Source organism: Hippopotamus amphibius, chromosome 5 (assembly GCF_030028045.1).
Source record: "Hippopotamus amphibius kiboko isolate mHipAmp2 chromosome 5, mHipAmp2.hap2, whole genome shotgun sequence".
In the NCBI taxonomy this organism is placed as follows: Eukaryota; Metazoa; Chordata; class Mammalia; order Artiodactyla; family Hippopotamidae; genus Hippopotamus; species Hippopotamus amphibius.
The window spans coordinates 41030838-41045025 of record NC_080190.1 but is presented as its reverse complement, the minus strand read 5'-3'; the positions used below and the strand labels follow the sequence as shown (position 1 = coordinate 41045025).

At 38.2% G+C, this 14188-nt stretch overlaps 1 protein-coding gene across 1 annotated transcript in view; it reads right to left on the bottom strand.

Moving 5' to 3' along the window:
• Positions 1–14188, bottom strand: part of ASAH2 (N-acylsphingosine amidohydrolase 2) — a 76283-nt gene that overhangs the window by 18501 nt on the left and 43594 nt on the right. The window contains exons 12-17 of the mRNA XM_057735595.1: positions 13537–13641; positions 13342–13423; positions 6381–6496; positions 5227–5321; positions 3448–3487; positions 2367–2462 (exon numbers count right to left, since the gene is read on the bottom strand). Of these exons, the coding sequence (XP_057591578.1) occupies positions 2367–2462; positions 3448–3487; positions 5227–5321; positions 6381–6496; positions 13342–13423; positions 13537–13641 (534 nt within the window). The remainder of the gene's footprint in view (positions 1–2366; positions 2463–3447; positions 3488–5226; positions 5322–6380; positions 6497–13341; positions 13424–13536; positions 13642–14188) is intronic.

Below are 14188 nucleotides of genomic sequence, written 5' to 3'. Positions count from 1 at the left end.
GAGGAAAAAAAAATGAGGGAAAACGAGAGTCTTAGTAACTCCTGGATAAACTGGGTGGTGTTGGAACTATCTGGAGAACAATTAACTCATCATAGAATTACAAAATAGGACCAAATACAACTCCTTTTACCTGAGCACCAAGGCTTTGGTTGTTCCACAGAAACCTCCAATTCATCAAATCTAATATGGAACTCATCACGCCAAATATATCAGCTTTCCCTGCAACATTCTTCATCTCAGTGAAGGCCACCCTTCCAGTCTCCCATGCCAGGATCATCTTGCAGTCACCTTAGACCCTCCTCTCTCCTTCATCCTATATCCTATAAGTCTCCAAGTTGCCATTCTTTAACATGTCTTGAATTCTTTCATTTTCCTCTTTCTTTACTGCTTTTACCTTGGTCGATCCCTTAGCTCTTACCCAGGTCATAACCACAGCTTCTTAATCAGTTCTCTGCCTCCACACTTGCCCTTCCAATTCACTTTCTACACTGCCATCCTAGTGACCTTTCTAAATCACAGATTTCATCAGAGCATTCTTTCCTTTGAATTCTACTGCAGTTCCCCAAAATCTTCCTCATTGAGTCAAAGCTCTGCAGCACAGCATATAAGATTCTCCACTGACTAACCCTTGCCTCCCACTCCAGCCCCCATCTCACTACCCTCATCATGCTTATTCCATGCTACTCAACTAATTATGGCCCCTTAAATATACTAAGTCTGCCCTCTGGACCTGTGTGTATGTAGCTCCCTCAATATGGAACACCTTCCCTAACTTTTATTTTCTTAATTAGTCCTTACTCATTCTTAAGAACTCAGTCAAATGCTACATCTTCATGAAAATCTGCCAGCCAGTCCTCAACTTCAACTACCCAGTCTAAACTGCTGCTCTTTCTCTTTGTTTTCATAACACCTTGTGCATCCCTTTCATAGAAATATAATCATCTACTTTTTTCTATGTCTTTTACTGGCACATAAATTCTAGTGGTCTTGAGGGCAAGGCATTGTTATGCCCAGAGAGTGGCCAGTACAGTATCTGTCACAAAATATATCTGTTGAATAAATGAGTGAATAAACAAATAAACTAATACTAATGTTTGCCTGTCCCTAACCAGGAAACAAGCTAGTAGGGGTTCCTAACTTTATTTGTGCCTCAACTTTGGCAGTCTGTTGAGGCCTGTGGGACCTTTTCAGAGCAACGTTTCTAAACACATAAAATAAAATACATGGGTTGACAAAGGAAACCCATTCAACTGAAATCAAACAACAATAAACTAATTTTGTGACAAAGTTGTGTTTGTGCTTCCGTATGATGCTATTAAATAACAAGCTCTAGTAGCAGATCTAATAACTACTTTTAAAATAGCAATGAGAGGAAAAGATATTTCCAGATGTGCAGTAACTATGTGTGATGTGAAAAATATCCATGGTTCTTGTTGGTGACAAAAGTCAGAGGTGCTGCTAATATTACTGTCATTTGTTGCCTACATTCATAATTGAAAGAAATGATAAATGACAGTTACAGATAAATGAAAAAATGGATCCATGAAAACTTATTCCCTTCCAAGTTTAACCCAGTTAAGAACCTTTATTCAACAGGATTTTCTAGAAGGCAGAGACCTTCAGTAAAGTCAACAGAGGGCAGCAGGACAGACTCTACTGCTGGAGTTACTGAGTATTTGTCAAGGGGTAGCCTATATGCCACAGTACAGATTGTCAAGTTATACCTGCAGATGAATTAGAAACCATTTGTTGTGGAATTCTACACTGTTTTCACATTTGTTTGTTTTTTTTCACGTTTTTAACTACTGTTGTTTAAAAGTACTTGGGTTACTTTCTGTACTATTTGTAAACAAAAAAACATTTCCAGCCACCGGCCTCCCTAATTTTTTTGAGGCTCTGTTTCTTAATCTGTATCATGGATATAATAATACTCTACTTCAGTCAGGGCTAATTGTGAGGATTACATAAGATCACATTTGCAAGACGCTTAGCCAGTGTATTCAATAAATAGTAGCTATCAATGGGAATTTTCCCAGGTTCTACAGAAGCTTAAGGCACCAGAAGCATTATGGATGGAGTTAGGAAAGCTGTATGCCATAACCCAGGCTTATTATCAGTGCCCCTGACAAAGTAATTTATTTGAGGGAAAGTGGAAGTCAGTGAGACTAGAATTCTGACCTGAACTTGGAAATGGTCAACCTAGATCTCCCAAATACAACCTCTGGCTTATCCTTCTCCTCCCTGCCCTAAAACAAAATCATCTCTCAAAAACATGATTAAGGACGTCCAGAAAGAAAATCTGCATTTGACACAATAGACTTAACCTGGGTATAATTCATTCAAATGATGAGAGCTTTTTACTTTACCTGGTATTCTTCATAGGTGGTAATGTAATGTGTATAAACATTGCATAGACCTGAAATAACGACAGTCATATTTGGCATCCCATAAGTTGCAAATTCCTAGGGGGAAAGGGAGAGTGGAATAAAATTACTCTTCATCTTAAAGTGTATTATCATCCTAGTTATACTTAATATACAATTATAAATGTGAATCATTAGTGTATGATACCTATCTTAACAATATTTTTCCTAATGATCAAAACTGCCTAGGAATACAGGAGAATTAAAGGGTCCCTTATGAAAACTTAAAGCCATAACTCTGCATCATAGTTGGGCAAGCCAATGGCTCTATGAACATCTTAATGATTGCATTTGTAGATGCAGAATCTTCTTATTACCAAAATACAGATATTTTATCAATTTCCTAAAAAGTATAATGGGAACATATAAGCTAACCACAGTAGTTATTTCCAGCTCCAAATAATAAGGCATTTGTTGGGCTTCCTAGGTGGTGCAGTGGTTAAGAATCTGCCTGTCAATGCAAGAGACACGGGTTCAATCCCTGCTCTAGGAAGATCCCACATGCCACAGAGCAACTAAGCCCGCACGCCACAACTATTGAGCCTGCGCCACGGCAAACAGCAAAAAGAGACCCAACACAGCCAATAAAATAAATAAATAAATTTATTTAAAGAAAAAAGACATTTGTTGATTACATCATTTTAGAACCATTTACAATACTTTCTGAATATAAAGAAAATCACAAATATAGGTAAAATACAGCATTTTCAATGTGTTAGATTTTTATTTACACAAGACTTTAAGGTATTAACGTACTTGGGTCATTTACCACTGAATCCATAAAAACCATTATCAATTTTTAAATTATTAGTACGTAAATACAAATAAAATATTTTAATCCTACTATAGTTCCTTATATTTTTTAAGTTGGTTCTTATGCCATCAATATTTCATATTCACCTCTGTAAAACTCTCATCATCTTAGCTAGAATTAATTTAAAAGGTACCAGATCACAGGGCTAGGGAATTCTTTTCTCTTTTCCAAATAAAAATGCATAGACATTTTATTTCATTTTTAACTTACTTCTCTAACTGCTGCCCGAAGTCTTCGTCCAGACATGGTCCTGAGTCAAGAAAACAGAATTACCTGAGTGTTTTCCTATTCAGAATGGGCGCAAGGTATACAAAAAGACTTGTAGTGAAAACCAAAAAGTTAGCCTGACTCATCACACAATAGTAAAGTGTGTAGAAAGAATGCAAGTTAAAGTTGAACTTTTTTTCTCACTTCCTTACCATCAAAACAAATCCTAAGATAAACAGACAACTTGAAGGAGGAAAACAGAATCAATGAATATCACTGGCAAAAAAATCACAATCATTTTTCATTCGCTGAGTCAACAATTGGTTGTGATCTATGCTAATAAGAGCTGAGACAAGTATTCCTTTCTACAAAGAACATTCATTCATTTCATCCTTCAGTAATATACTGGACACCTACTACATGCCAGACGCACTTCAAACTGCTAAGGATTCCAACAGTGTGGCGGTGACATTCCAGAGAGGGAAGATGGTCAACAAGCAAATAATAAAGTGAGATGACAATAAGTGTTATGGAGAGTAGAGAGTAGGATAAGGATGAAAGAGAACGGTGGTGGTCAATGTGGTAATGGTGGTAGTGATGGTGGTGTTTGTGCTGATGCTGTAGTGATGTGGTGGTGGTGGGAGGGGTGGTGGTGTTTGTGCTGATGCTGTAGTGATGTGGTGGTGGTGGGAGGGGTGGTGGTGTTTGTGCTGATGCTGTAGTGATGTGGTGGTGGTGGGAGGGGTGGTGGGTAAGGACAATGTTATATCGCGTAAGCAGGACTGGCATCCCTGTTAGAGTTTTGAGCAGAGAATTGAAAGAATAAAAGAGTTGGCCACGGGGATAACTGGAGGGTAAGTGTTTCAGGCAGAAGGAACTATAAGTTCAAAAGTCCTAAAATAGGAACATGCTTGGTAGTCTGGGAATTGCAATGAAGCCAAGGTGGCTGCAGCAGGGGTGATCCAGGGGAGTGGTATGAAATCAGATCAGAGAGTTTGCTGAAGACAGGATCGCATAGGGCCCTGTTGGATAATTATAACTGGTTTGAGAATTTGTCTGGAGAGTTGGGAAGCCATTGAAAGGTTTTGAGTAGTGACATGATTTACCTTATGCTTTATAGGGATTAATTTTGGTATAATGTTGAAGAGAGACTATGGAAGAGTAAGGGAAAAGCATGAAGGTGAGACAGGACGTTACTGCAGTAATCTAGGGGAGAGAGAGTGGTGACTTAGAGCCAGGTTCTGGGCAGGGCTGGTAAAGAAGGATGGAAAGTGTGGAATAGAACATACAGAATTTGCTGAAGGATTGAAAGCAGGGAAAATTGAAAAAGAATTCAGGGATAACTCTAAGATTTAAGGCCTAAGCAACAGAAAGATATAAAATCACTACTTACTAAGGTAGGAAATATGGCATAAGGAGCAGATTTAAAATGTGTTTCCATGCTTATCATACCTAAACAGATTGTTTCACATTCCTATATTTTGATATTATTTAAAGTCTTTCTACTGACATAATAGATCACTGCATAATTTTAATTAGGAATGATAACTTTTCAAATTTCTATGTTTACTTCGAGTTACCCACTAGTAATACGCATAGAGAGATTTATTCTTCAGAGGCTCCACCAAAAGAGGGTGGGAACATTTGTCACTGTTGCCAAACATAGCACAGTAGGATACAAAGGAGTCAGTACAGAGTTATCTGCCCATGATAAGAAGTGATTCCAACAGAAACACATCCACAATTGCACGTGTAACTGCAAAATGAAAAAGAGGAACTTACGTAAACTCCCCAGGGATGGCAGTGATGGCCAAGAACCCAAGGGTAATAATCTGCACATCGACAATGGCTGGGTGCCAGGGATGAGGTTTTGACAGCTAAGAACCAAAAGCATGAAAACAGTGTTAAGAATAGTACTCTTCCTATGGTCAAAAGACCGAGGCTGCTCACAGAAGTTCCTTTATTAAAGGATTTTAAATGTTTCCAGCTGTTTTGGGGGTGTCTTATCCAACTATCATTTTTTTCTAATTAATCTAGTATTAAATATTCTATCTATTCAATAGTAATAACATGAATCTCAAATACCAGTGTCACATTAACCTGTACTTATTTTCTCGCCAATGAAGTTTTTGGTAGATTTGTCATTGTGGAATCACAAGGTGTAACAGATAACCAAGAGTTCTTCTATATTACCATGGTGACTATCCTTATACAAGATAAATAAGGAATTACCATCATTTGGAATAGCTTAAGTTAATGATTTCTCTTTTTACACTAATAGCACTTCAAATCTTCAGTTACCAAGTCTTGCCTTACTTTTTTTTTTAGTTTTCTCCAAGAGAATCTATCCTTTACCATATTCAGATTAGTGTAGAATCTTTCCCTTTATTCCTTTGTTTCCTCTCTTCTTCCTGAAGAATTTTAGTTAAATATTAGAGAAAAAAACTCTATTTAAAATTTTTTCTGCATCAAAAATCTCATGATATTGTGAACACTAGCATGAATATGAAAATTCATGTTCCAAAGAGTATTTAAAGAATATTGCCTAGCTAATAATGTTGCCTGAGTTGTGAGAAAATAACCTAAGATGTTTTTCTCTGCAAAGAATTCTGTGTTCACTCCTATCCTGGAGTCAACATAAATGAATCCTGAATAAGATAAATGTTCATCTTATTCTTCCTTTTCCACTGTTCTAATTGTTTGAGTTACTTACTATAGATGTAAAAATTTAAGCCAGTGTATTTAATAATCATACCTCTTATTTCTTAGAGTTAGACTCATAGCATCCATATTTTTAATATTAAAAATTTGTTGTAGGAACATTTGAATAACATACAGATCTAATATTCAACACAGAACTACTATTCATTTCTGATAATTCATAAATTTAAAAATAATAATATACTAATTTTACCATGATAATCAAAATGTATTACCTCTCCAGTATGAAGAAGGATTGGCTTTGGTTTATGGCATTCTTTGATTTCTTCAGATGGCGTGCCCAGGAGCTGATCCCGAACACTGTCCCAAAGTGGATCCCCTTCTGTTGCCCCTATTAGGAATGTTATGATTAATATGATTCCAACCCTCTGAAAAATATCATCATTTTGACAAATGTTGTACAACAATGCTTTTAGGACTTTGAGAGATTTTTATTAAGGTTGTTATTCAATGATTCCAAATAGTTTGCATAATAGAAGAGGCAAAATTTCCTGTACATCCTAAAGTAGGAACCATTATTTGATTAGATCTTTGGTGTGGCTGATAGAACAAAAGAATATATATGTTCTACATCTTTATAATGTTTTGTTTTTATTGCTCTTCCTCAATCATTTTGCAAATAAAAAAATATGATATAATTAAATGTAGGTCTATGAATTGAATCACCTTTTTCCTATTTTGAACACTATAAAAAACACCCCCAATTTGAAGTACCAGTTGTTTGACTTGTGGTCTCTAAAGACCCTCTCTTGAATCTCCACTTAATTATGTACACACATGCACACACACGTGAGCAATAAAAAACAACCACCAAGCCTAACACCCATAATCTTTGGGAAAAATCTATATTAATTACAAAACCTAAGAACACAGAATCTATAACCCATTAGGAAACTATGAACATATATAACAGAGCACAAAAATACATGAACAAAAACTGACAGAAATAAAGGGAGAAACAATCAATAATAATTAGTTGGAACTTCAATAACCTACTTTCAATAACAGATGGAACAACGAGTGAGAAGATCAATAGGGAAATATAAAACTGGAACAATAGAAGCCAGCTAGACCTAACAGATACTAACAAAGTACTCCATCCAATATTATATTCTTCTCAAGTGCATATGGAACATTACCCAAGATAGACCATATGCTGGCCATAAAACAAACCTCAATAAAATTTTTAAAGTATAAATAATACAAAGTACATTTTCAACCACAATGTGATGAAATTAGAAATAAATAACAGAAGAAAATTTGATAAACTCACAAATATATGGAAATTGAGCAACATGATTATAAATAGCTAATGGTCAAAAAGAAATCAAAAGAAAATATAAAAACAGTCCCAGATGAATGCAAATGAAGACACATTATATCAAGACTTATAGAATGCAGTAAAAGCAGTTCCCAGAGGGAAATTTATAGCTTTACATGCCCATATTAAGAAAAGAGAGTGATATCAGCAAGATATCAAAATAGAAGATACTAGCTTTCATCCCCCCACAGAATACAATAATTAGCTATCCACAAAAGAAAATAGCCCTGGGAAGGTTCAAGAGTCTAAAAACCTACAGCAACACAGTGGAGCAAAAAGCAGATTAACTGCATGAAAAGGATTACTGGGAAGGTTGGCTTAGCTGAGACATCTCAAGATAGCTAGGAACAAGAAAGGGAAGAAGGTATCAGTGTCAGCCACATAACAGGTGCCATTATGTTCCCACCCCGGCAATTCTTGCCACTGAGACCTTGAACAGCCTCTACAACAGATTCTCTGCAGCTTTCACAAAAGAGGACAATGTCTGTCAGTGAAAATCCCAGAAGCCTGCTCCACAGAGGACACAGCAGCTTTTGTGACTAAGGTAACCAATGATCATTTTTATCATGGATCACCTGGGAAGAGCTGTACCTCCCCCATAAGGGGCTGCTGTTGCTCTGCCTTGGAACCAGAGCTGTCAGCCCCCCAACCCCAAACCCATACATGCCCCTGACCCCAGAGCCATGGGTATTCCATGTACTCCCATGTTTCAGACCCCAACTTTGTGACCATGCTGTGTTTGGTGGGCTCCAAACCCTAGATCTGCAGCTGTCCTGCAAGTACCTGTATCTCAGGCACTGGAGCCACTGCAAGCGGGCCTGAACCCTAGAATCACTGTCCTCTGCCAGGGCATGTGTTCTAGTCCCCAGCTCCATGGTTGCTCCACATGTGTCATACCTCAGGCACAGAACTGCTGGTGAGCCAGTGCCCTTGACCCTGAGGCATGGTTGCTCCACAAGCACCCACACTCCAGATCTCAGGTATGTCACTGTCCCATGGGTGCCATGTATGATACATCAGTGCCACCACCACTGTGAAGGTACCTGCAAGCCAAACATAGCACCAAAAAAGATGCCCTTGGCCATGACATCCTCCAAGGGAGAAAAAGATGTCAGGATGTCCCCAGCAGTGTTTACCACTGAAGATCCGAACGGCATCACAGCAGCGGCAGATACCCTTAGCATTGGCCTTTGAGGACCCATACAATCTTCACCAATGATGACCTGAGCTGACAGAGCTGCATGGAGACTATGCCATTTGGGCTGCTCTGGAGCTGGAACCACCACAGTCACCCAGCCAATGTCTCTGCAGCCACCCACAGGTGAAGGGATTTCCCCACCAAAACCAGTCTGTAAAGTCTAGAAGAGGTGACTGATCCACCAAATGCACAGACAAAATGCAATTACAAGAGACAACAAAAATCAAGAAAACATGTCACCAAAAACAGAACACAATACTTTTCCAGTAACTGACCCCAAAGAATTGGAAATCTACAAATAGTCAGACAAAGAACTGAAAACAATTGTTTTAAAGAAGTTTGGCAAGCTACAAGAGAACACAAATAGACAACAAAATCAGGAAAGCAATTATGAACAAAATGAGTTCAACAGAAAGAACCATAAAAAAGAACCAAACAAATTCTGGAGCTGAAGAATGCAATGAATGAAAAGCACATTGCAACAGAAAGCATCAACAGCAGATTTGATCAAGCAGAAGAAATAATTTGTGAACTCAGAACAAGTCATTAGAAATTGCTGAATTAAAAGTGAGAAAAATGAAAAAGAATGAAGAAAGCCTACATGAATTATGAGACACAAAATGCTAAATAGAGTTCTTCAAGCTGAAATGCAAGGATGCTAATAGCCCATAAAAGATATGAAAGAACAGGCATATCTAATTTTCTTGCACTTTGCTGATATTGTGTTTTTTTTGGTTTTTTGGTTGTTTTTGGGTTTTTTTGTTTTTGTTTTTTTTTTACAAACTGAGGGTTTGTGGTAACCCTGCATTGAGCAAGTCGATTAGTGCCATTCTTCCAACAGCAATTGCAAACTTCATGACTTTCTGTCACATTTTGGTAATTTTCACTATATTTCAAACTTTTTCATTATTGTTACATTTCTTATGGTGATCTGTGATCAGTGATCTTTGATGTTACTACTGTAATAGTTTGACAGCACTACAAACCACATCCATGTGACAGCAAACAATTGATAAATGTATGTGTTCTGATTGCTCCACCATCCCTCTTCCTCTCCTTAGGCCTCCCTATTCCCTGGGACACAACAATATTGAAATTAGGCCAGTTAATAACCCTACAATGGCCCCTGTGTACTCAAGTGAAAGGAAGAGTCACACATCTTTCACTTTAAATCAAAAGCTAGAAATGACTAAGCTTAGTGAGGAAGGCATGTCAAAAGCCATGATATGACAAAAGCTAGGTCTCTTGCACCAAATAGTCAGCTAGTTGTGAATGCAAAGAAAAGTTCCGGAAGGAAATTAAAAGCACTATTCCAGTGAACACACAAATGATAAGAAAGTGAAACAGCCTGTTATTACTGATATGAAGAAGGTTTTAATTATCTGGATAGAAAAGCAAACCAGCCACAACATTCCCTTATTCCAAAGTCTAATTCAGAGCAAGGCCCCAACTTTCTTCAATTCTATGAAGGCTGAGAGAGGTGAGGAAGCTGCAAAAGAAAAGTCTGAAGGTAGCAGAGGTTGGTTTACGGGGTTTAAGGAAAGAAGCCATCTCCATAACATAAAAGTGCAAGGGGAAGCAGCAAGTGCTAATGTAAAAGATTTGGAAAATTATCTAGAGGAATAAGCCAAGATAATTAATGAAGGTGGTTAAGCTAAAAAACCATATTTTCAATGTAGGCAAGACAATCTTCCTTTGAAGTAAGATGCCATCTCGGACTTTCTTAGCTAGAGGGGAGAAGTCAATGCCAGCCTGACTCTCTTGTCAGGGGCTAACATAGCTGGTCACTTTAAGTTGAAACCAATGCTCATTTACCATTCCAAAAATCCCAGGGTCCTTAAGAACTGTGCTAAATCTACTCTGTCTGTGCTCTATAAATGGAACAACAAAACCTGTATGACAGCACATCTGTTGACATGGTTTACTAAAAATTTAAAGACCACTGTTGAGATCTTCTGTTCAGGAAAAGATTCCTTTCAAAATATTACTGCTCATTGACAATGCACCTGGTCAGCCAAGAGCTCTGATGATGATGTACAAGATTAATGTTTTTACGCCTGCTAACACAACACCCATTCTGAAGCCCATGGATCAAGGAGTAACTTTGACTTACAAGTCTTATTATTTAAGAAATACTTTTCATAAGGCTATAGCTGCCACGGAGAGTGATTCCTCTGATGGATCTTGAAAAAGTCAATTGAAAACTTTCTGGAAAGGATTCGTCACTCTAGATGCCATTAAGAACATGGAAACATGGTTTATGGGAAGAAGGCAAGATATCAACATTAACAAGGGCTTGGAAAAAGTTATTTCAACTCTCGTGGATGACTTTGAGGCATTTAGGACTTCAGTGGAAGAAGTAACTGAAGTGATGCGAATAGCAAGAGAAGTAGAATTAGAGGCAAACCCTGAAGATGTGACTTAACTGCTGCAATCTCATGATGATAACTTTCACAGATGAGGAGGTGCTGCTTATGGATGAGCAAAGAAAGCGGTTTCTTGAGGTGGAATCTTCTGGTGAAGATGCTCTGAAGACCATTGAAATGACAACAAAGGATTTAGAATGTCATGTAAACTTACTTGATAAAGCTGTGGCAGGGTTTGAGAGAACTGACTCCAACTTTGAAAGAAGTTCTACTGTGGGTAAAGCTCTATAAAATGCATTGCATGCTACAGAGAACTCACTTGTGAAAGAAAGAGTCAATCAATGCAGAAAACTTCATTGTTGTCTTATTTTAAGAAATTGTCACAGTCACCGCCACCTTCAGCAGCTGCCACCCTGATCAGTCAGCGGCATCAACATCAAGGCAAGACCCTCCACCAGCAAAAAGATCATGACTCACTGAAAACTCTGATGATGGTTACCATGTTTAGCAATAAAGTATTTCTTATTAAGGAATGTACATTTTTAAGACATAATGTTATTGCACACTTAATAGACTAGAGTATAATGTAAACATAACTTTTATAAGCACTGGGAAACCAAAAAATTCATGTGATTCACTTTATTACAGCATTAACTTTATCGTGGTGGTCTGAAACCAAACCCACAATATCTCTGAGGTATGCTTATATAAAACTCACTGGTAAAAGTAAGTACATAGTCAAATTAAGAATATTCTAGTACTGTAATAGTGGTGTGTAAATCATTTAACTCTAACATGAAGGTTAAGAGACAAAAGTATGAAAAATAACTAATACTACAATAATTTGTTAATGGATACACAATATAGAAAGATGTAAATTATGACATCAAAAACATAAAATATGCAGGGGAATAAAAGTATATTTTTTGTATGTAATCAAAATTAAACTATCAATTTAAAATAGACTGTTATGGACTTCCTAGGTAGCGCAGTGGGTAAGAATCTGGCTGCCAATGCCGGGGACATGGGTTCAATTCCTGCCCCAGGAACATGCCACATGCTGCAGAGCAACTAAGCCTATGTGCCACAGCTATTGAGCCTGTGCTCTGGAGCCCGTGAACCACAACTATTGAGCCCATGTGTCGCAACTGCTGAGGCCCACACGCCTGGAGCCCACGCTCTGAAGCGGGGGAGGCCACCGCAATGAGAAGCCCGTGCAGCACAAGGAAGAGTGGCCCCCACTCGCCGCAACTAGAGAGAGCCCGTGTGCAGCAGCAAAGACCCAACACAGCCAATAAAATAAATAAATAATTTATAAATAAATAAATAAAATAGACTGTTATAATATGTTTTATGTAAGCCTTATGGTAACCAAAAAGCAAATACTTATAGTAGATACACAAAAGATAAGCGGAAAGGAATCAAAGCATACCACTACTGAAAATCATCAAATCACAAAGGAAGACATCAAAGAAGGAAGAAAGGAGCAAGGGAAATACAAAACAGCCAGAAAAGAGTTATAAGATGGCATTAGTAACTCCTTATCTATAAATAATCACTTTACATAAAAATAGATTAAATTCTTCATACAAAAGGTATAGAATGGATGACTGGGTAAAAACAAAACAAAAAAACAAACACAAAACAAACAAAAAATGGTCTGTATTTATTAGTTTTTAAACTAATGGTTCAAAAATATACATATACATAAAAGATAAGAATAAATGAAGCCAACATACTGCCTGTAAGTGATACTCTTCAATTTTTTTTAACTTTATCTTCTTTTCAATGTATGTTATTACAGTGACAATCAGGATAAAAGTATAAAACCTATAATAATCAGTTATAAATTCATGGAAATACACAGAGGAAGAGGACCCAAGGCCACATGTTTTAGGCTCCTACCAGCTTCTGTTCTGAGGAATTTGGGCTCCACTAGAGGAATCCAGGAAAGAGACACTAATAACCAGATGGGAGGGCCAACTCACGTTGTTGAAGTTACAGTGACACTCCCGCTCTGCACCACTCCAGCTCCACCCCAGCTCCACCCCGATTTAAAACTGTTTCCCCACAGATTGGAATGCAAAGAGAATCTCTGATTCTATTTGAATCAGTGGAAAGCTACGTTTTGAAAGATACCCCTGGGAAATCATGTACAAACCTGGAAAGCCTGCATGCCCCCAAATTTAAAAAATAAAAACAGTGAAAGTATTGGCGACGTTGAACACTGTTAGGGATCAGCACCCTGCAGTTCAGAACCTGGAACCATAAATCGTCAGACTGCACCTCACCCTGCGTAAAATTGAGGGTTCCAAAGCCGTCGATTGTGCCAGCTGCGAAACTGTAGCCCAAGGCTGGTTTACATGTTTTCGCCTAAAGGAAAAAATGTAAGAAACAAAACAAGAATGAAACATAAACAGAAAAAAGAACATAAGTTGAACGTCAATAATGAGATGGGCCCAGAACTCTACCTCAGTGACACTTACTGTGTGTGTAGAATTGAGCCAGACGGTGACATCTGTCATATTCACCCACTGATGAGCCGAAGCCAGGGGCCCAGTTACCTCCTGGGAGGCCGAGGCATACAGTTCCTAGAAAACCCACACGGCCTTACCATTAAGAGCAAAAAAGCTAAAATGAATACCATCAACCATACCCAAGAAGTGCCAATTTGGAAAAGTGTCTTTCGGTCAAGTTTTGTTTTGCTGGCTGGTTAGACAGCATGTGCATCTCTCCACAAAACCTCCAGTAGCTTCCCAGAAACTGGAAGGCCCTGAGACTGTTGACCTGTGTCTATTTCCCACAAATATGAAATTCTAGGGATGCAGGCTATAACACAAAATGCTCCCATCTCAGTGGAAAGACAGTCAAGAGAATTTAAGGTTAGGAGTAGGTGGGCCAAATTAACTTCTTTGCCAGAACAAGAGTGCATCCTCGGGGACTCTCATGGAGTTTTCCCTCTCACAGTCCTTGACTCCTCTGGCAGGGCTGGTGCCAACTGGGGGCTTGAAAGGCTTCAGGACCCACTTCATCTGCATCCGTTCCCCCACCCACTGTTCACCTTTTGATGTTCTTTTTTTTTTTCCCAATATGGTCAACTGATGCTTTTTTAATCATATGGGAAATGTGAGTCAAAAT